Source organism: Brienomyrus brachyistius, chromosome 3 (genome assembly GCF_023856365.1).
Source record: "Brienomyrus brachyistius isolate T26 chromosome 3, BBRACH_0.4, whole genome shotgun sequence".
In the NCBI taxonomy this organism is placed as follows: domain Eukaryota; kingdom Metazoa; phylum Chordata; class Actinopteri; order Osteoglossiformes; family Mormyridae; genus Brienomyrus; species Brienomyrus brachyistius.
Window position 1 is genome coordinate 12915499 of NC_064535.1, and position 23619 is coordinate 12939117.

Sequence of the window (23619 nt, forward strand, 5' to 3'; positions counted from 1 at the left end):
CTAAATAGTTAATTGATGAATGTAGATTTACTTTATTTATCAGTTTGTAAACAATTTGGTAACACTTTACTTAAGGCCATTCATCCATCCATTATCCAAACCGCTTATCCTTCTGGGTCGCGCGGGGTCCGGAGCCTATCCCGGAAGCTATGGACACGAGGCAGGGAACAACTCAGGATGGGGGGCCAGCCCATCGCAGGTTACTTAAGGCCATGTTTTGATTAATTTATAAACACATTCATAACAAATAATAATGCATTCATAAAACATTATAAACATGGCATTAATATATTAAAAGGCATAACACATTACAGCCACCTGTATCATGCATTATGAATGCTTTATGAAGTCCGCATCTATAATGCATTATAGTGGTCGGTATAAGCATTAAAGACACTTTCTAACTGCATTATAAAGATATCTATAGTGCATTACAGAAGACAACTTCATAAGACATTCATAATGCATAATAAACATGGCTGTAATGTGCCTTTTTATAAATATCTATAGCCATGTTTATAATGCTCTATGACGGCGTTGGATTGCATTATGGATTTGGATATATATTATAAAAAAGTAAAGTGTTACAAACAAATTCCAAGTGAATTGATTTGAGCCCTGTAACGGTATTATTATTATTATTATTATTATTTCAGCGTAGTATATTATGACATTCCATACTGAAGAATAAAAAAAATGCTGTGTCCCGGTTTTGTAACCCCCCCCCCCCCCCCCCACCTGCTCAGAAAATTGCATCATTGCATTCTCCAACAGCACAAAGTTTTGAAGTATATATCATACTAATACTTTATATTAGCTGTCTGGTCTCTGCCTTAACCACCATCTCACCATCTTCAAAATATATTCTTGCATTTACTGATAGTTACTTGGACTCATTTAACTACTTTTTCAAAGTATAGAGAACAAATACTCATGTGGTGAGAGATGGGCATCGTGACACAACACATTCCTCCGGGGATCCTTGGCCACTCAGGCTGCCCCCGTCGCCATCTGCCAGGCTCATGCCCCTTAGGTGACACACCGAGGACGTGTTTGGAGACACAACCTCCCATGAAATGAGAGAAATCGGTCTTATCTCTATGACCCCTCCACCCCCACCCCCCACCATCACCGACTGGCAGTTCTGCGATGGTACGTGACACATAGCACCGACCTTGTCGGGCATGAAGCAGATAAACATCAGACTCAGCGTACAGTCCCCGTCTCAGGGAAATGGCAGGTCTTCCATGTGCTCCCAGACAGACGGATGGATGGATGGATGGATGGATGAATGGATGGATGGATTAATTACATTTTCTCTCAATTTAATAATAGCTGTTTCTTTTTGGATGTCACTGCCATTGATAGCAACTAAAGCTACATTGTAAAAAAAAAAAAAAAAAAAAACTACACTGCAAACTGGAATCTTGCACTCTTGTTCCTTCCTGAATACTGGTTGCATCTTTTAGCAGGCTGAGTTTTGGAACCTCCTCAGGAAAATAAGCTGCTTTTAAAACTGACCACTAGGGGGAACACTTCTACCGACGTTTGGTAAAGATTAACATACTGTACCCTAACACGGCGTTTCTCAAACTTATTTGTCCTGGGGTCTAGTCATGTCAGGCTTTGGGGCTGCAGGGCTCTGCATAAACAACCGCCCTCAACCCCCCCCCCGTAGATGCATATCTGCATAGATAGATAGATAGATAGATAGATAGATAGATAGATAGATAGATAGATAGATAGATAGATAGATAGATAGATAGATAGATAGATAGATAGATAGATAGATATTATTATTATTATTATCATTATACCTGACCTGATCTGACTGAATTGTGATTGGTGCAGAAGTGAGGCTCCGCGGACTGGAAGGAACCCTCTCACGGATCGGCACCAGTCCGTGGCCCATAGTTTTAGGAATGCTGCCCTAACAGACTACTTACTTTCAATGTTTTAATTAATTGCAAGAACTGAGCTATTTCATATTTTTCAGTTATATGACAGCAGAGTTTCAGTGAACAGCATTCAGAGTTAAATGTTTATTACACAATGGAAAATCTGTCGTGATGTGTAAAAAATTTCTGGTCAATTTTAAGGGTAAAACATGATGGTATGAATTGTGGAATTGTGAAGAAGAAATCACATATTTTTGGAGTGCAGAAGGAAACACGTACAAACTCACAGAGCTGGGGGCAGGAATGAAAGCCGCAGCGCTGGAGCAGAATGGCTATTGGGCTCAGCACAGAGCTGTCGATGAACCGCAGCTGAATGATTTCACATTAACATGGAGGGCCACCTACTTCTACATGTGTGTAGTAAGAGCTACTCACCAGAAGGTGGCAGCTGGAGAACATTTTTTCAATTAACCTTTATTATTAGGGGCAGACTAACTTCCCCGGGGGCCATGGCTAATATGACTAATCCCCCAAGCGAGTAACAATTTTTTGGAGTTAAAAGAGAAAAATGAGAAAGAATTCAAATTGGCGCAACCACAACATGGGCCTCGGAGGGGCATGAATACCCCTGGCAGATTCAGGGGCCCCAGCGCTTGAACGAATATCTAAAATTATTTGTAAAATTGGGCAGGTGGGGGCATAAGCTGACATTTTGTCAGGGAGGCCAGAATATCTACGTATGCTGCTGAACATCAATAATCACCTGGATGGGGGAAGGGGTCAGATTTAAATGTGACAAGTTTGGCCATTAACAGATTTTGCTAGTAGGGGCCCCAGATTTTGCCGGGGCATTAGGCTGTAGCCACTGGCCTGCGACTGGCTCCCAGTTTATGCAGGAAAGCTACTTCCCAGCCTTGTGTCCCCTGCCTCGCAGTTCCAGGCTGCCCCCAACCCTGAGAGGGTTTGGATAATGGCTGGACATTCCGGTATATTTTCAAATAAATACAACACAAATAGGTTTATAATTGTTTAAAGCTTTGATTTACATATGGCAACATAATTTTCGTGTCTCTTGTGAATAATCTCAAACAAATGCGTTCTCAAACCATCAGCCTGTTAACACACATGCAGTCATTTATCATGTCTAGAGAATAAATGAAACGCAGCAGTAATCAGATCATTTACAATCTGAAAGCTGTAGAAGGGAGCAGCTTGTCTTTGAAAAGCGAGGCTGCTTTGGATGCTTCTGTGGTATCGGCGGTATCTCTGACGCTGGTGGGGTGCCTGAGTCATTTCCACGCCGTCTCTTTTCTGGGACTGACTGCCCCAAACAGCGGCCACAATCAGACATTACTGAGCGAGACAACCCAGACTGATAGCTCTTTTCTATGTACACTATCACACCAGCGTGTCTGTCTCCATAACCCCGGCAACATGCTCTGTAGGTGAGGTCACACCTAGGCCTGGCCAAAGTCACACTTCTAAGCACAAGGTAAGCAAATGTAAATGGTGTGTTTGCTGGTGTATTTCAAACAGTCGCTTTCTGCTCACATGCACACCGACGCATCTCAGCGGCTCATGCGACGTCGACACAGTGGGAACTTCATCACTGCCGACTCCACTTCGCTAAACCGAATGTAACCATTGCAGCTTTGGTGGCTGACCATGTTTTATTTTTTTGATCAGACTAATGCCTTTTTTCCTTCTCCCTTCCAGAAAATAAGTCCCATCTAAAGGATGAAAGCTGTGAAATAATTCTTTAGCTCATCGTCTCACAAGGGCGTCAGTATCCAGTGAAACATCCTACATATGTCCGCATAAAAAATGGATCTCATTATGTGCTGAATGCAAAATTCAGATTTTTCCTCTTTTTCCCCACACTTTCCTTTACCCCCTCTCTCTTTTCCTCCACCCCACCTCACCACTTCTTCTTACTGTTCTCCCATCGATCACTCGTTCATTTTCCACTCTTCCTTTCTCTCTACCTCTTCCTGCTTTCCCCTCTCTTTTTCTCCTCCACCAGCTCACTTTGTTCTCTTTGCTTTGGTCACAGCTCTCTTTCTCTAAACATCCCCCCTCTTCTTTTGCCTGCTCCCTCTCTCCACCCGTGGTCACTCAGTAAAAACACTGCACCGGGCGCCGGGGCCTGAAATAGCAGTGGGTGGAGATGGGCAGCCTGCTCACATGTGGGATGTCGCCTGGGTGCTCCCGAGTGTTTGGAGACCGCGCTCTCGCGAGCGGAATGGCGTCCGCTTCCTCCGGCATGCCAGTGGTCACTGCCCGGCCTCCGCCCTCTGCTATTTCCATCTCCCTCTGGCTCCAGCTGTACCTTCTGGAGCAGACGCACTGCGCAGCTGGGAGATAGAGAACAAGAAAGGCCCAGAGAAATCACTGATGAACTCCTGCAGTCCATGTCATGACTAAATCATGGGAAACCAGATGGCACAGACGATATTATCTAGTCTGATTGTGCTTGTTGCACGCAAACATTAGGGTGGGGGACCCGGGGGATTTGAGCATGGGCTGGGTGCATGGTGCCCATGCTGACGTCTGGAAGTGTTTGGGGAAGGAAGGAAATCTTTACCTCCGTAACTGGTCCCATTGCAAAGGCATGGGATCTGCAAGGGAGTGTCATCAGCAAAGCAGTGCTGTTAGAGGTTGAGAAAGTCATACAGCACAGGCATCCATTTTCATGATAATATAGCCATTTACGGGGGGTGGGGGGGGGGTAGACAGCATGCCCTGAATCACAGGTCTAAGCACATGATTACAGCAGGCTGCTGTGATAAGAAGCTTTGGATGATGTGTGTGTGTATATATGCTCCTACTCTGTACCCAGCGAAATGTAACTCCCATCAGCAAGGTTATAACTATATGACGCTAAGGAATCTGTTTGCCATATGGCCTAGAAGAGAAGAGGGATGCAGAGATCATATCCTATAAATGACACTGTTCTGCATCGGCGCAAACAGACACGACTATAAACAGCCAGACGACAAAGCATCAGCGGTGTTTTCGTCTCCTTAATATGTTTTTTTTTCATTGGGAGGAAAAAATAAATAAACCATCTCACCCAATTGAAAAACTATCTTCTGATAACCATCTTCAGCAGGGTAGATGGCTTCCGAAGACTTATGCTCACCCATGCCACTGCTTCACTCCAGGTCGGCGCTCCTCCAGAGCTCAGCCACCCGCGGCCCTGTGCCCCTGAAAAATCAAGCAATGAGAGCTAAATAGAGGCTCTTCAATTCGCCATCACACAGAAGCCGTGAGTGGATCTTTCCGTTCTCTGTGACGGCCTTGTGATTCCCATTAGATATGCCTTATTATTCCCACTGAGTTACTGAAGGTTTTAGATCATTACACATTAGGTCATAACAAACCACATACTTTATCAAGAGGAGTCTGAATATTTTTCCTGAAGTTGTATACAGCAAAAAAATCGTAGTGTTTTACAAAATGGAAGTTATTGCTTGCAGATGTGTTTTGTACTCTTGAGCAGTAGTGGTTCGAAAGTGTAATTCAGTCATTATAATGATACAAATTCATCTTAATATGAATTTACCTTTTTGACGTTAAATGTATTTACCAGGAGATATTTTTTGCAAAGCGCTGATTGTCTTAAGTATGAAACCCGAAGCAGGTGTGACTGTCACCTTGGACACTGCTAATGTTGCGCAGTTCCTCCTCAGTCGGAAAGTGAGCTGTTCCTCAGATCTTACATATACATAAGAACAACACTGCAAAAGTTCAAAATGTCAGTGGCTGGGACTGTTTGCAGCTGGAAGCTGAAACCTTAATTCTTAGGTTCCTGTTCAGAATGATAATTTGACTTAATTACGAGTATGGATGAATGTTAAATATAGTGATGTGGGGAGGATTTGGATGTGTCAGAGCAACTTGTGCCTAATTCTTTAAGAGGACTATCAAGCAGGTTCACTCTGTGTGTTAGAAAGAGGACCTAACCCTAACCCTAACGCTAATCCTAACCCTAACCCTAACCCTAATCCTAATCCTAACCCTAACCCAAAGTTAGAGTGTCAGACAGTTGTTCTGTATGTTGTTTGGTCTACCTGCTTAATTAATCCCAAGGGTGTTAAAACAACACCCTGTTTGTGTGATCCCCACATCCTGTGGATCTGTTAGCTGTTCAAAAGAACCTTTTTCACTACACATAAGGTTCTTACGTTTTCTGCTTGACATTGTGTTTTCTGTAATACACACTGCTCCACACTGAGTGAACATGGTGTTCGTCAGCTCAACCCCATCAGCTTTACTTTTTCTCAGTTGCAGAGCTTCTGAAAGAAAAGCTAAGAAAGAAACAACATGGCGTGTAAATATCAACAGTCACGACTCTAGGATCTGATCCACCACCAGTGAACTATAGTCACAAGTTAGTTATGAGGTCGATCTGACGTCAATGAACCAAATCTCTTGTTTAGTATCTCTAGATACTGGACACCCAATAAAATGATTGAGAAGTAGCTGACTGGAAATGAAAAGTACAATTCAATCCAGGCACATGCAAAAGACAAAGTTTTGCTGAAGGTAATAGACTCCAGAAATCCCATTCAATCCCATTCAATCCCATTCAATCCCACTCACCTAATCCGGCGAGAAATTACTTTTATGCTGAATTTCAAACAGTGTCAAATGACTTGTGTTTTTCTTTTTTCTGTAATTGTACTCCAAAATGTTACTCTTTCAAATTCCAGTGACTGATTCGAGGAACTCTGTGTCACATTACATATGACAAATCATACAATGTGGCATGGAAAACTAAAGAATGACTTTACTTTTTTATTTCTGAGTACATCTTGGGTGCCAGCTGTGACTGTGATTTTGTGTCTCTCTATTCTTCTGTTTCTTTGGCACTGCCGCCTGACTGTGTTCAGTTTACGCCTCCTTCAGTGTGCCGTCAATATATGCAAGAACCATCGAGCGCCGAAACATGTGTGGTATGTACTCTGCGTGGCTGTGTGGCTTGTCTCTGACACAAAGATCTATTCCCACTGAAACCAGAGGCCCCAGTATGGTACGTGCTCTGTTTATAGCCACGTGTCAGTGGGTATGTGCGACATCTGATTCTACACCATTGCGTGAGACTGCTCTGTGCATGTTTGATGTATGTGCGGGTAAACTAATGTCCATATGTTCTGAGGGGCTGGACAGGAGTGAACCGCGGAACATCTTGCACTAAGCGTATTGGATGCTCCCCATTTCTCCCCACATTAAACATCTCTGGGCAGGTGTATGACTGGCCACTTCTCCTCTGTTCCTCTGCCCCTTTCAGCCTGAGCTCTGCATTGGCACCGCCTGCATTTTCTGAGAGACTGGCTCAATCTCCCATAATCAACAGATGATTTTCATGATTGATCTGATTCAGTGTTTGGTTCCTAGGATCCAGTGGCCCTCGTTTTATTGGCTGTTTAATGCTGCACAGTGTCTACAATACAGGGCTGAATACCAAGAAGATTAATCCTCTTACTGATGCAGTTGATACGAAACAGATGTTTTGGAAAAGTGCATCAAAGCTTGCAAGTACCTCGTCTTATCTATTTCCATCAGTTCAGTACAGTAAAGTGTCATGTCTAATAAAATCATTCTAAAACATCTATTAAATAGATATTGTGGAAGATTTCAAAGAGTAAGGATACAAAACTTTCTAGCCGTTCCTGTTTTGAATGGCTTAATCTAAAACAATGTATTAGCAAGTCCTTCTTGAGGATTCTAAAACCAATTCATTTTAATGAAGTTTCCTATCCCACTTCCATTCTGAAACCTAAATCCAGATTAAAACTTTGCCAGCCAAGTGTCCTGGCCTGTTCCCTTTATTTCGACAGAATTGGGCTCCATTCAAAACCACAACATCAGCTCCTGCCGTCTGGCGTTCCTCTTTGCCATCACAGCAGACGATTCCTGCGCTGTACGCGGCGGAGCTGAGTGCTGCTCTGTAGAGCGTCTCTGGCAGACCGTGGCTTGTGTTATGCTTCTGCATTTTCTGTTTCTCGAGGCACTTTTGGTCGGCCCCTGGAATGTTATTTACTGACTGGGCTGATAAAGTACCTCCCGGAAAGGCCAATTACATTTGGTGTACAAAGCTTTCCTGAGTACGAGGCATGTCCCTCTGATAAATGTTTATTTGTATTTTAATCAAAGGCATATTTTCCTCTATTAACACTTTGCATGGAGGTGTATGAAACTGCTTTTATGGAAATAAATACTGAAAAAAACCAACAAATAATGCAGAAAAGGCGAGCAGTTTCCTCCATTAAAGAATCGTGTTTAAAAAAATCTGATGAAGTACAAATTATGTATGAATTACATAGCACATAGCAGTGAACATGATTTATGGTGTTATTTGTCATGTATTTGGTTCATTTGTTAATAAATAGTCTTGTTCTGTTCATTCTCAAAGCAGTTTTATATATTTAAAGCTCTCATTTTAAAATCTTGGCAGCCACTGTCTCCTTGGATAGTGACATTTTACTGGGGCAAATATGGACATGTACACACTGTTGGTTCACTGTTCCAGGTTTGGATCGCTCCCACGGAAGAGAAATAGTGGTCAAAGACTCCCGCTGAGCCGTGGTCCATGTGCAAGTTCAGTCATGACTGGAGGTGTTAATCCATGCCTTTTCCTTTCCACACTGTTCCACCCATTTTCAGCAGGAAAAAAATGAATAAATATAGAAATAAGTCTGAAATAGTTTGAGCTGGAATTAGAAGCCTCATTCTCAGTTTTGCCGTCGATCTGACTCTGGATCTGAAGCTGGGCATCAGCACTCTGTAATAAATACACTCTGGACAGCAGAAGATGGCAAACTGAACGTAGCAGCTGGTCCTGAAGCAGCCCTCTGTATTCTCTTTCTGCGAAACTCTAGGGCTGCCCTCACGTTGCCTGTTCTGGAATTTTCTTTGGAGCGTTCACTTCTTCTTGGTCACGCAGCTAATATCTAATTACAGTCACTATCTAGTTCCATCCATCGATCCATTTTCTATACCCGCTTATTCTATTCCGGGTCGCAGGGGGTCCGGAGCCTATCCCGGAGGCTATGGGCGCAAGGCTGGGAACAACCCAGAATGGGGGGCCAGCCTCTCATAGGGAATTTGAATCTAGTTAGCAATCTCAGTTGTGACACTTTGAGCATCAGACTTTCAGGCAATAAAACATTCTCTCTAAACAGGAAAAAATATAAAATAAAATGCAAATATGGTACTTTTAAATCTAACGCCAAGTGATAGGGAACAATGTCTTCCATACTGTAACAATTGAAAACGATTAGTGCAATTCAAGAACCTATTTGCGCTGGGGGTGGACAGTGTGCTAATTACTGACTGCAGTAACTTGATACTAGCAATTTCCCAGCAAATTACAAAGTATTACTTTATCTGTAACTTTAACTGATTTTGGGCTGGGCATCAGTCTGCGAGTTGAAACCTAATGACCTGTACTGTGAATACTCTGACATACTTAACTGTGAATACTCTGACATACTTAACTGTGAATACTCTGACATACTTAACTGTGAATACTCTGACATACTTAACTGTGAATACTCTGACATACTTAACTGTGAATACGTAATCGCTGAAAGGACCGACTGTTATGCGTTATTCTGAAGTGACTCGAAATGGGAGATTTGTGTAAAAAGAATTCCCTGTACTTTTCTTGACTTCCAAAGGGACGCTGAGTCAGACAGAGGACGTTAAATGAAACCCCTAAGTTCCTCTAAGCTCCTTTAAGGACTGTGTTTTTTTTTAAAACCTCACACTGCTCTTTTCTTTTCTTTGACCTCCTTCTTTTCCTTCCATCCCATCTTTACACACCTTTGTGCGAAGTGCTAACAGGATACAGTAGCATGTGATCAAACCTGTAAATAATGCAATTCAGCTAAAAGCTTAATGCTGGTTAAAAAAAGCTTTTTTAAAAAAAAAAAACACACAAGGACCGGAGGAGAAAATTAAATAAATAGCTCTTCTAAGCTGGAAAAGGAATCCCATGGGAACAGATCTGGAGAGGAATGTAGGCGTCAGTCAGAACACAGAAACTCCAAATCTGACTGTCTGCGGTAAAGACAGGCTGTGGCACAACACAGATGCTTAACCCTGGACTCAGGCCAGGTGATCTTAAATAGGAGTAAAGTAGGTATAATTTTCATTTTCTTATTCAGACATTTACAGTAAGAATGTATCACACTGCGGAGCCTACCACGAACAAGGCGTCTTTGTGTGGTTGTGTTTCCCATCAGGTTCGGACACAAATAGATGCCTAAAATCATCACACAGAGGTGAACACAGAAGTCTTTCTCAGGAAGTGTTTGCTTGGTTTAGGGTAGCCATTGTGTGGTAAAGTAAATGTATGCAAACGGAGATCAAGAAAGCAGGTCGCCTCACTGCGGGGACACAGTTTGGCTTGCTGCGGAAGACTGGCACACATTGACGCAGTTTATTTACGAGATACGTTTAGCGAAAGTGAAGTACAATTGAGAAAGTTGGCCCCTGGACACAACTGGGGTTAAGGGCCTTGCTGAGATCAGTCTGGTAACCACTAGAATTCACCCAACAACCTTCAGGTGACCGGCACACAGGCCTAGTCCACAGACCGAAACAACACCCCAGATATGTATCCTGCACTTGGTGTGACAAACTTGAAACAGCTTTATTCCTTTCGACAGTTCTGTGTTTGATGTTACAGATGAAGATCTATAGACAAAGCATCACCCCTGTTATAGAGGCAGTCAGATTGTAATCCGGTTTTATGAAAATATGAAAGTTTCATAAAAACTAGGATGTCGACGACTGTTGGAGATGAAGTATGTATATAAGAAAAACTGCAAATAAAAAGAAGCCATTCGGTCTACCATAGCGATTTGGATTATATCTTAGCCGTGGTAAAACGTGCCTGTTACTGATTTAAATATATCTAGTGGGTTTTCCTGTAGTGCAGTGCAAGGCAACCTGTTAATGTTCCTGTGCTCTTAGTGCAGTGAAAAATGTTTTTATTCTTTTAATCTAGAATCCAAGTGGCTTCCATTTGCATTTTCATGTCCTTGAGTCAGTGCTAACAATAAAGTAATCATCCAGGCTGGCCTTGTCTCTTCTCCTCTTCTCCCCCCAGTCGCCTTTGCTTGAGACAAAAGGGGTTTACAGCTTCCAACCTGTCCTTGTATGGAAACACTTTAAGACCAGAGACCAGGGCTCAGCACTAGTACTTTGAGTGTCTGTGTAGTACAGTAGACTCCTGCGAGTTACTTTATCCATTTGCTGATACACAACAGCCGTTTGCCTTGTTTCTAGCTTAATAGAGCATAGCATAGATACGTTAGCGTCTATTAAAGATTTCAGAAATGCAGCTTTTCTTTGCCTGTGTAGCAGTTGCACTGTATTTTTCCTACTTCCTTCAGGAATAATTTAGCATCGAACCTTGACATTCATAGGAGTTTTTAAACCAGCTTTGTAAAGAAACAACATCCAATTGCTTTTGCAAATTGTTTTTTCAGTTTTCGGTTTCCAAACCACTCATCTGGCACCATTCCTAAGCCATGTGTCTTGCAGGTGTCATCGATGACATCACATCCGCTATGTCCCCGTCTTTCGTAACTGCTTTTTGAACATTGCCAATCTGCTATTTAAAGTAATTGTCTCGTGATACTACTGTGCATTTCACAAGCCAGCATGGGATTTCAAAGGTGATGTTTTCCTCTGTTTTCTATAATCTTCTCATCACTGGAGATGCAAGGGAACAGTTGGTGGACAGTCCATGTCTCCGTGACATGAAGAGAATTCCTACAAAGTGTCTGTCTGTGGTTCTCTGTTCTGCAAACCATCATCTTTATTTTTCGAAAGATCATGGACCAGCAATGGAGACAGCAAAGTTTCATGGTTCCACACATGCAGACACCTACTTACAGAAACACACATGCACAAATTCATTCACTGGCAGAGACACATATGAGACACACTGCTGTTACACACAACCGTTCACATGCATGACATGATTGTTCGTTGATAAGGAAAGTTTTTACCATGAAAACATTGTGAAACGAGACAACGAACATCAAATCTGTTTTCTGCTGAAAACACAATGTTAATGAGAGAATTCAGAGTCATCAAAGCAACGTACAAGTGAGGCAGATACCAAACTGCAAAGGCGCAGTGTCGTGCAGTCGATTAATCTAGGATGAGCTTCCAATGAATTCCCACGGATGAATGTAAGCAGTATCAGGGCAGGGGACACACAACAACTTCTAACAAAGCAAGACTGATAACAGAAAGGTCACAGATTCAAAAATAACAGCTCAGTACAACAGTGGCCAATCTGAATGAACAACACACCTACCCTTGAAGCAGTTCTGGATACAAAAGTGGCTCCTACCCAGTGCCATTGATTTTGTGTGTTGGTTTACTCTGGCAGACTGTTTGGTCAAATTATGATTCATATATTAGATCAGGGGTTTTCAGCCTTCTTTGTACCGGGGACTTGCAAATGACAGCAGAGCAGACCTATGGACCCCCTTCCAGGAATGGTATGGTACTCCATACTTTACACATCTTTATAAAGTCCCCTGTTTTTCACATCCAAATTTCAAACTGGATAAAAATGTCAGCGTTTCTGGCTCCTCCTCTACAAACACACAGGGAGTCACAGACTCCAGGTTGGACACCCACCCAGGCACTTATTAGTTTGTATAAATGTCACATCAGTATTCTTTTTGGCCCTTTTTCACAGAATAGGCACTACTGTGGAAAACTGTGTGGAAGACTGTGAATTTTATTGCTTAATGATAGAGGGAAAATTGGTGTATGTGTGAGATACGGATAGAGAGGAGGTGGGAGGGAGAGAGAGAGAGAGAGAGAGAGAGAGAGAGCGAGGAGCAAACTCACAGCACGTTGCCTGTGAAGTGTCTGGTGTCTGCCCAGCAGATTTACAGAACTCCTTTTAGTATATCTGGAGAGAGAAGGAGAAAGTGAGGCAGCAAGGCTGAGAGAGAGAGAGCAGGAGGGATCCTACAGCGATTCAAACGCAGCACCTTTGAAAAGCAGGGTGGTCAAGCAGGAGCAGATACTCTTAACGCCCCGGGCCGTTCTCCTCAGTTCCTGTGCTGTGATCCACCAGAAGCCTGGGAAGGTGGACGCCCCAGCAGAAGAGGGCAAGAGAGAAGAGAGAGAGGGGGCATCCCGGGGCCCACGTGTCGACCGAGCTCGGGGCGAAGGTTTAGGGTTGACGGATGACTACAGGTGCTGGGGTTTCCCCAAAAGGCGAGTCTGAAAGAATCCTGAAACAGCTGTCCTCCTGCCCTGAAGATACACCACCAGCCCCCCAGGGCTGAGGCAGACAGCGTGCTGAAGACAGTCTGGAAGCACGTGCCAAATCTGTCCTCCTGACTCGGAAGCCTCTCTCTGTAGCCAGACGTGTGGCATGACAAACGCTAACGCCCCTGCAGCCCAGTGTTATGGGACTTGGGGTCACACCAAGAGAAGGTAAGAGTGCCCTTTTTCATTGTGTCCTCAGAAAAGTAGTGTAATGTCCATCTGTATGAAGGAGCTGTGTGTGCAAATGAACGTGTCAGACAATATAACTGATGGTAAGTGGGGTGTATTTCACTGTAATCTGGAATTCTTACATTAGCACTTAATTCTAGTTATTTCCTGTCTCTCAGTTTTTTTGCCTACAGTCTGAATGGTATGTAGAAAAACATGTTAGTGCCCCCTCTACACCACCAACCCCCCCAACCCCGCAAAAAAATTATAACATCAGTTTAAATGCCAGGTGGTCCGGCAAATTCATTACGAGCACAAGGTGTGGAAGAGGTAGCAAAGGCAGCTAATTCGCAGTGAATTTGAGCATTCTCTCCACAATGTACCATTTGAAACAGTTTCCTGGACAACTGCTGCCAAGGACAACACCACTCGGAGACCTGCATGATCTTGGCAGCCGGCCGTAAATGTATATACTTAGGCAAAGAAAGAGGCAAAACAGAAAGCAAACTGCAGCCTCCCATTCAGCATAGCAATAGTACAGCGGTCAGGTTCTATTACCACAAACCCAGAGGGCTCAACTGCCTACAATTGAGGTTTTTTTAAAAGCATCAATCTTCAGCGTAAGCTGTAAGTATGTCCTTTTAAACTCTTATATCTCATTCTATATGTGTCTCGTTTACCACAGAGCTGTAAAGATGAATGCTTTAACTCTTCAAAGACGTTGAATTATCTAATAAGATCATGATGAAAAAGCGCATGCCAGTAGGGAACGGTCAGCGACGTTGTCACGCCTCCTGACCTGATCGTTTCGGTGTTATGAGGAGAATATTCTGGAATAATGAGGTGTAGGTGTCGAGCTAAGGAATAATGTGGTAAAAATGTTAGATTGAAGCAGTTTTCAGTCTTTTTGAAAAAGGTTTGCTGTGTAGAAAAAAAAATGGAAATGTGGATGAAATCGAAATCTCAACTTTCAGTGTCACTGTTCTGTAGAATAAGGGTGTACAAATAGGGCAGGGGCATATATAGAACCACCCCGGGTGCAATCTTATGCATAATGTAATGTACTTAAGGGCTCCTGTTAAGTACTGCCCCCCCCCCCCCCGGGTATCCATGCCCCTCCAGTGCCCCTGAATAAGGGTGTCACTCTCCATATGTTTAGACTGCTGGAGTCTCTGCTGCCCTATTAATACGCCGGCAGACATGTTCTGCATGTGACTTCATCATGAACCTTAATACATGTCTGATCACGTTCCTGAATTAGCGCTCGGCTCTGCCTGTCATCACCACATCCCACTCGCCGTAGACGGGCTGCCGGCTCAGCCATCTGACATCATCACTTTATCTCCCGCTTTCGCTGGGTTAAGTGGTGGCCAGAGCTCTTACTCCTAACAAGAGGGTGACAGGTTCTCTCCCCAAGGGCGTAAGAAACACCAACGGCCACATTTCATAAAGCTGAACCCATACAAAAAATGATGGCCTTGGGTACGATCTGTCCCAGCATGCAACCTCTGACAGAGACGTGGTCGGCACAGCAGTAATACAAGAACCAATTTTACTTGCCACCAATGAAATGTGAAATCTGATTTATTTTAAACAATGACGGTTTAGCTTTACGATTAAACAGTTTTCCGTTTTTTTTCTTTCTTAGGTCATTCACAGCTTCTCATTAGCTGTGTAGCATCGGTGTTGATGTGAAAGCTGCACGTACCATTTGCTATATCTGCCCCTCTTAGGGCTTGAAGCTGGCGATGGAATGTCCATGATGCAGCAATATGGTTTATTCCTGTAGATACGCAGTGCGCGTCTCTCATCTGATGTCTGAACAAGCACATACAACTGTAAGCTGCTTCAGATACCAGCTAAATAGTAGAACGATAAATTAATAGTAAACTTAAGTATCTGTTATTTTTCCTGTAGTTAGGTTGATCCTATGGGAGACATAAGTTTGATATCTGATTGAATGTCTCTAAAGATGAAAGATGAGAAATGAGGAATATTTATAACGATAAGTGGATGAGATTGGTACCCGACATTTACAAACTTTGGGATTAGAAGGTGGCACTGTACAAAATGCATTAAGTAAAGAATATATTTCTGCTAATTTATTCTGGGCCAAGGTCTGAATAGTCAAACCATCAAGTAGGTTTTGTTATTTGCTGATGTGACCTACATCTATACATGGAACTGAAGACACTTTTCATGCCTGCATGTATACCTGCCCCTGTAAGACTGACATCCAGGGATTGCAGTGAAAGCCCTACTGACAAGTTTAGTGATGGGTCTGCCGGTTTTATAACGGAGAGTGAATTCCTGGCCAGATATGAGGTGAGGAACTATAACAATCAATATGAGAGGTGGGGGGGGAGCGTAGGGGGTGTGTCTGTGTCCTTCTCCCCTCTCAACAATTAATAGCACCCACACATTTGAAGCATGCCGATCAAACTGCGTCGAGTTGACTTGTGGTTTTCATACGATTGTCCTTACAAGAGATAGAAGTTGTGCAGAAGTGTTCGGTCCAAAGCATGGAAAATGAGCAATTCTTCTCCAGTCTTCTTCTTTCAATATCCCATTGTTCCACGCATTTTCCGCAACTGCATTTGCAGAGTACTTTTTCCCATCATGCAAATGGAATCATGGTTGACTCTGTTTGAACCTGAGAAATGTCACTCGAAAGCCCCACCATGTCACCAGTGACAGTTTATTTATAGACTATGAGCTGGTACTTCTCATTTTGTAGCTGGATGGAGGCTAAACAAGTATGGGAATGTCTGTCTGCGCACCAAAACAGGACAGACACCACGTGTCATATCTCTCATTTCTGCCTCATGTTTTGGACCATCAAAGTCCACAAATAGCCCAGTGTATAATCTAAACTTTAATTAAGATCACAATATTACTAAAAAGCTGTATTAATTTCCTATAGTTTGTTGTATTATTACAGGAATTCAACTTCACTGTACATTTTGTATATTTTCTGTTAGCTGAGATTGTATGTGGATACAAATGTGGGAGTTTCTCAAAGTTTGATTGCTTACATCTTTGTATATCTATATATCATACAGCTCCTTCTTTGGTAAGCTGCGAAAAATCTGTAACAAGCATAATACCACCAAAGACTAAATTATATTTGGTAAGTAATTAGCAATAAATAAGTCAAGATCAGCAGAAGACTCACACTGATGCTATGTTGAATTAGTTCTGAAGGCACCCATTACCTCCAATGTGTCCAGTGGGGGGTCAGTCAATAAATTAATTTGTCAACCTTCATCTAATACTGCTTTTTCTGCAAACGACTCACCAAAAGCTTTGCTTATAAAAAGAAATAAGGCAAAGGCTGGTTTATCAAGATGGAAGAAAAATGAAAAATATTCACAGTAGTCTAGTAATAACTGAGTAAGAAAATGTTGTATATAAATGTATAAATCACAAAAAGGAAGATGTTCTCGGTATTGGTTTGGAGTCTGCTTAAAACCGCAAAGCTTTCCAAGGAAGAGGTGCTGTTTCCTCGCTGATAAATATTTGGATAGGCTGCCAGGCAGCCTGTGTAAACGTCCTGGCTGGTGCTCGCTGCGGACTGTGCCACACTCTGCCGGTACGGGTCAGTGCCCGGAGTCCTTACAAAAGTAAACATGACTATAAATGGCCATACGTGCTTCCTCTCCTCTCTCTGTGTGCCGGTCATGTCTGGCCTCCTCGTCCGGCTCTCCTGCTGTCATCATCGCAGCAGATCTGTCTCACCACACTCATCCTGTCTATCTCTCCATCGCTCCCTCTCACTGTCCCAAATTTAAATCATTGCTCCATGATTGTGCTAGTCAAATGATTGACTGTTCTACATGCAGTACTAAAAGGAATGATAAATAGAGCTTAGAACGGGTGGCATTTACAGGCCATTAACAAATGTTTTCGGTCAGTTTTCAAACAGTCATCTCTTCATGTCCCTTAAAGTCAATGACTTCATTCCTGATTTTCTGGCTTCATATTTCCACACGTCTCAGTGACAGCCCCCTTGCAGAGCATGCTAGGAGCCTACCAGCAAGGACCCATATGTTTGGTATTAAGGTCTGCAGAACACCAGCCATATGGAGCTTTTCCCTGCATGTCTGAGAGGCCTTTCAGCTTCTAACAGAACATCATGGCAGCCAGCTGCTCCCAATGAAGACATTTTATGTTCGCTTTTCTTTAACGGACATGTTTCGTGTCTGTAACATGATGTCTGTAGACCTGAATGTTTGCAGATAAAAAAGGAGATGGAATCACCTCCTGTCGACATAATTAGATGACTCGTTCTCGCAGACATTCCGTAATTTACTCTGACAGCTACGGTGGTGTGCTTACGGGTGTTTCTGAGGTGAGCTTACTTACCAACTGCGTCTCCCTGAAAAGCATGTCGTGAAGCTTTTGGAAACCTCACTTTTCAGTTGGTGATTGCGAATGAGTGTTTTCTCACCGTACTTTCATCTATGTGGCAGCACACAACAGAAGTATGAAGTTGGTTTTTTCAAAAGTTTTTTTTTTATCAATAGATCAGTCATGTCATGTGACACAAATGCAATGACATCGGCAATTCACTCTAAAAATCTCCGTGACAATGGTCCATATGCCCCATTTAGTTAAGGATCATGACTGGAATACTGAGATGAAGGCTGCAATTATGTTACAGTTCAGTTGCTAGGAGGTTTCAATGATGAACTTTACGGAAGTGTAAACATTTTCATTCACTTTTCACAAACATGTTTTGTTAAAAGGGCTTAACACCAGTTTACTTCATTACTTTCAATTTACTTCATCTCAGACTTTTGACAATAACAGTGAATAACGAGAACTGTTTAATGTTTAATTACATCATGTGTACAGCTATATTCAAAATCGAGACAAAAATGAGAAAGTCTGAATTCCTCCATTTTTTTAGTGCAAATATGTCATCATTTTATCCAATCAAGTCTTTGTGTGTTTCTCCCTCCTTTTCAGAAAAACTGTCATCCAGCATCTGAAGACACTGGGTCTTTGAGTCATTTCAGTTGTTGGGAAACTTGGACTGGCCAGCCAGGCTTCTGAGCTTTTGGATGAAGGATATTCATGAAGGGCAAAGCTCTTCTCAATTGAGAATGTGACAGACGGTCAGGATCTGCTCACAATCCCCAGGCAAATCAAACAACCTTGGGCCAACGGTCAACGACCATCTTGTTGTTCTTCCTCAAGGTCTTGTTTTCTGCAAGCCATGCCGGCCAAAACACCCATCTACCTGAAAGCCACCAACGGCAGGAAAGGCAAAAAGTGTCGACTCAGGGATATCCTGTCGCCCGACATGATTAGTCCTCCCTTGGGAGACTTCCGTCACACCGTCCATATTGGGAAGGGTGGAGAACAGGATGCCTTTGGGGATATGTCCTTTCTTCAGGGGAAGTATGAGCTCCTTCCAGGGAAGTCAGAGCGAACCGTCCCACAATGCCACAGTGAATTCCTGAGGGCTAACAGCACTTCTGAGGCCTCCTCTTTGGAGACCCCTTCCCCGGTACTCAAAAACGCCATCTCACTCCCCACCATTGGCGGGTCCCAAGCTCTCACTCTACCCCTCATCTCCATCATGCCAATGCCTCCAAACCCAGATTCCTTCGACTGCGAACGCCTCCCGCCCTCCAACTTTCTGAATAAGAGCAACGATCTGGAGCCAAACACGCTGCTCCTGTCCCTCAATGTCCTCGGATCCAACCTGGCTGAAGAGACCACAAGCACATCTAGCTTTTTGCCCAATGTGTTTGAGAAGCAGAAGGAAACGCCAAAGCTGAAGTCAGTTGGAAAGGCCGTCAGCAGGGAAAATGGCTTTACTGTCCGCTCATACCACAGCAATGGCAATGGTGCCATACATTTTGGAAAAAAATGCTCAGAGAATTACAGTCACTGGCTGGAGAGCAAAAACAAAGAGGAAGATGGGATTAATCCTTTCCAATATGATGTACTTGCTAAGGAGCAGCACGTCGCCCAGGATTCCATTTCCAAGATCAACGGCTCGATGCTCTCACTTGAACTTGATTTAGGACCCTCTATTTTGGATGAGGTGCTGAACATAATGGACAGACCAAAGACTGAGGTTCAGCCTTGAGTGCGAGCAAGAAAGCATGAGAAATGGAATTTGCAGAAAAATAATGACAAAAGACTCAGTGTTGACTTTTTCATTTCAATAATTAACAAAAAGCTGGACTTTTTAAGCCAGAACACTTTCTTAAATACATATCTTGGTTTTACCAGTTTTCCTCTGTGAAACAAGGTATGCAGATCACATGTGTTGTTAATATGGGTGGCCATAACAAAGATACTTTGTTTAATTTTGTACACAAATTGAGATGGAATCCGGTTTGCTGCAGCCTGAACCATCCAGTGTTAGAGATAGATCAGCAGCGGTACTGTTTTAGGTATGGGGTGAGGGGTTTTTATGTTGTTGAGACTTCTTGCTTTTTGTTAACGCCATTGCTTTTTAATAATTATGCTTTGCTGATTATTTTTATTTTTTTCATCAGAGAAACAAGCATTCTCTTTTTTTAAAAAAAAAAAGTCCAAACACAAAAAAGAATCTTTTTCCATCATTTATTTATAAAAAGCTCATATCACTACACCAAGAAACAATATATTCATATACTGTTTTTATTCTATCAATATAATAAAGACTTTTTTTTCAAGTTGTTCTTCTTAAGGGTTTGTGTTAACTGAACGCAAGTCTGGCCAATCGCAGGCATCTTGTCTGATTGGTTACATTAATTAACCAACCAAAGCCAATGATATGATGTCTAACTTCTCCTTCATGTGGAAGTGATGTCGTCCAGAGGATCACACTTCTGCTGTTGCTGGGCGCTTGCTCGCTGGCCTTAATACTGTGGTTGGATTTTTTTTGGACACTGGGCACATTCCCAAAATTTTTCTGCGCGGGGGAAGAGGGGAGGCGTAAAGAATGTGAGAAGGACTGAGGACTGAGTTCTTCCTTTCTCTGACATTCCTGGCATTGTCACATGCTGCACTCAGCACTGAAAGAGCAGTGGGATGAGCTGTGTCGCTCCCAGAAAAGACGCTTACTCCGTCTGTCTGGGGGTCAAGGTACAGCTCATGGTGGGATGACATGTATTTGTATATGAGGTGGGGGGAGAGCTTCTTAAAATTCCCATCGTTCTTTTGTGGAAACAGTTATATGACTGCAACCATAAATCAGATCTGGGTCAGGGCAGGCAGGAGTCGGGGTATAGAGGGGGAGGGGTCAGGGGTTGCTCTTCACATTGACTATCAATCACACAAAGCACAGAGGCAGCAAAGGGCCCCACAGAGACCTGGGTAAACTTTGACTGGTATAAATAGACAGCTTGCAGCTCGCCAAGCATTTGACAATCAGATGGTCCGTGTAGAGAGCGATCTACAAGCCACCACTCCAGGTGGTCACATGTCCTTCCACATTGCAGGCCACAGCTTGCCACCTTTGCCTTTGTTATAACACCCAGAGGCGTGATCCGCCGCCTTCACTTCACACCTCCCAAAACAGGGTCGCTGTGAGGTGTCCATGCACAAAGCTCTATGTGGTAATAACATTTTACCCTTTCATTTACACAGGTACTATATGTTTAAAGGGGATCAGCCTCAGAATGGAATTCGGGCTAATTTGGATCACTGTGGGGGGGGGGGGGGTGGCATGGCGGTACAGTGATTAGCATGTCTGGGACCAAGTTTTGAGTTCTTGCCTCAACTCCATGTGGAGTTTGCATGTCCTCGTCATGTCATCATGGGCTTCACAGATCAAAAACATGCTAAGGTGAACTGCAATTGGCAAATGGTGTGTGCGTGACCATGGGCCCCATTCGATTGATGTCCCATTAATTGCCTTGTGCCTCTAGCTTCTAGGATTGACTCAGGACCACTGCAAGCTTGCATTGGCCAAGAGAGGTAGAGGGCGCACGTTGATTACAGCACATTGCCACACACACCACATAACGAACCACCTCAGGAACGAGAACCCGAGCGTAGCTGTTGATACCTCAGCATCACCCTAGTCTGAATGGACTGGTGTGAGTTTTTTTCCGGTGGCTGGAGTGCCAATCCTGCCATCAACCCCCAAAATTCCCTGTAAGTTGGAGGACCTCCTGCCAGGGCTGGATGTAGGTTAACGTCATACCCAGGACAAAGAATTTGCAGGTTAAGGGTCTTGCTCAAGGTCCCAACGGAGTAGGATCACTGCTGGCATTCTCAGGATTTGAACCAGCAGCTTTCCGATTACTGGTATAGATCTAGAGCCCCAGAGCCCCCATTCCACCCCAAACTGGTCAAGCAGGTATAAAAATAGATGGATATTTAGTTGCTTATCTGCCCCTTTTTGGATCAACTGAGTTTCCATAACAGACTCTGGGTCTGGAACTGACAACCTTCATGCTATATGTGCAAATCCTTAGCCACTATGCTACATGCTGCTTGAACAGAAGCTGCCGTGCTGTGCTGACCCAGTCGCACCACATTTCTAAAGCAGTGATAATACTGACACAGTGCTAGCTCACCGGCAGAGTAATGACAGAGGTCTACAGGTCAGTGATTTGGGTGTTAAGACCTGAGAACGTGCTTATTTATGCAACCTATAATGAAGAAAACACAAGTGCAGGCGTGCACATCCCAGAAAACCGTGAGTCCCCTGGGAACGGACTGACGTCTGCTGGACACCAAGGAGATTTGTTTACAAACGACAACACATTTTGGGAAAAGACGGAGCAACAAAACAAAACTGAATGTGAGGAGATGATGAGAGGCTTTTGTTCTTAATCAAGGGTCAGACAGCAGACCCAGACACCACGTACATCCTTGATTATAATGGTCAGTATAAGAAATAATAAAGTATTACTGCATCTTCTACTGACAGTCATAATACATTATAGTGTTGATTATAATACTTTATAAGCTCCAAAGAAGCTCTCATCTCTAATACTCATTACAATGGTGGTGTAAGAATTAAGGATGCTTTGTAACGTATTACGAAGTTATTATAGATGAGAGCTTCAAAAAGCATTTTAAATGCATGGCTATAATGTGTCATGTCGTTTTATTAATCTTCACCTGTATTTTACTGTCTGGTACCCAGCAGAATTGTATCAGCTCAGCAGAAGATGCCATCTGGAGCGATTCTTTGTGTAGCAGAATTCAGGAAGTAACCCTGTTTGACTTCTTACAAGCAAACATTGGGAACCACTCCAGTGTTTGACCCAGAGCAAACATTGGCTCCAGCGGCAATTGCCAGTACGGCCAAGAGGCATCCAGAACAGACATGTGGGAAGAGGAGGAGATAGATAATAAGGCAGCAGGACAGAGACGGTGTGGATCGTCCATAGGAGGGGGAGATAGATAATAAGGCAGCAGGACAGAGACGGTGTGGATCGTCCATAGCAGAGGGAGATAGATAATAAGGCAGCTGGACAGAGACGGTGTGGATCGTCCATAGGAGGGGGAGATAGATAATAAGGCAGCTGGACAGAGACGGTGTGGATCGTCCATAGGAGGGGGAGATAGATAATAAGGCAGCAGGACAGAGACGGTGTGGATCGTCCATAGGAGGGGGAGATAGATAATAAGGCAGCAGGACAGAGACGGTGTGGATCGTCCATAGGAGGGGGAGATAGATAATAAGGCAGCTGGACAGAGACGGTGTGGATCGTCCATAGCAGAGGGAGATAGATAATAAGGCAGCAGGACAGAGACGGTGTGGATCGTCCATAGGAGGGGGAGATAGATAATAAGGCAGCAGGACAGAGACGGTGTGGATCGTCCATAGGAGGGGGAGATAGATAATAAGGCAGCTGGACAGAGACGGTGTGGATCGTCCATAGGAGGGGGAGATAGATAATAAGGCAGCAGGACAGAGACGGTGTGGATCGTCCATAGGAGGGGGAGATAGATAATAAGGCAGCTGGACAGAGACGGTGTGGATCGTCCATAGGAGGGGGAGATAGATAATAAGGCAGCAGGACAGAGACGGTGTGGATCGTCCATAGGAGGGGGAGATAGATAATAAGGCAGCTGGACAGAGACGGTGTGGATCGTCCATAGCAGAGGGAGATAGATAATAAGGCAGCAGGACAGAGACGGTGTGGATCGTCCATAGGAGGGGGAGATAGATAATAAGGCAGCTGGACAGAGACGGTGTGGATCGTCCATAGCAGAGGGAGATAGATAATAAGGCAGCAGGACAGAGACGGTGTGGATCGTCCATAGGAGGGGG

At 43.6% G+C, this 23619-nt stretch overlaps 1 protein-coding gene and 1 long non-coding RNA gene across 5 annotated transcripts; one reads left to right on the top strand and one right to left on the bottom strand.

Moving 5' to 3' along the window:
- Window positions 1-2260: 2260 nt before the first annotated feature.
- On the bottom strand, window positions 2261-12851 carry LOC125738732 (uncharacterized). Of its 2 annotated transcripts, XR_007396891.1 has the most exons (5): window positions 6504-7126; window positions 6086-6208; window positions 5555-5638; window positions 5041-5105; window positions 2261-4252 (listed from the first exon to the last, which is right to left on the bottom strand). It is a non-coding gene; the product is annotated as an uncharacterized LOC125738732 (long non-coding RNA). The 2 variants fall into 2 exon arrangements; XR_007396890.1 differs by lacking the exons at window positions 5555-5638; window positions 6504-7126 and adding an exon at window positions 12786-12851 and having other exon boundaries at window positions 4972-5105.
- Window positions 12637-20059, top strand: cdc42ep3 (CDC42 effector protein (Rho GTPase binding) 3). Of its 3 annotated transcripts, none has more exons than XR_007396889.1 (3): window positions 12637-13382; window positions 13778-14009; window positions 15031-17922. XR_007396889.1 is itself a non-coding variant. In XM_049007975.1 (3 exons), exon 3 carries the CDS (start codon window positions 18604-18606, stop codon window positions 19483-19485), a length of 882 nt encoding a protein of 293 aa, XP_048863932.1. In that variant the 5' UTR covers window positions 12663-13382; window positions 13778-14009; window positions 18354-18603; the 3' UTR covers window positions 19486-20059. The 3 variants fall into 3 exon arrangements, 2 of the variants coding, with proteins under 2 accessions (XP_048863932.1, XP_048863930.1); XM_049007975.1 differs by lacking the exon at window positions 15031-17922 and adding an exon at window positions 18354-20059 and having other exon boundaries at window positions 12663-13382; XM_049007973.1 differs by lacking the exons at window positions 13778-14009; window positions 15031-17922 and adding an exon at window positions 18354-20059 and having other exon boundaries at window positions 12663-13382.
- Window positions 20060-23619: the final 3560 nt, after the last annotated feature.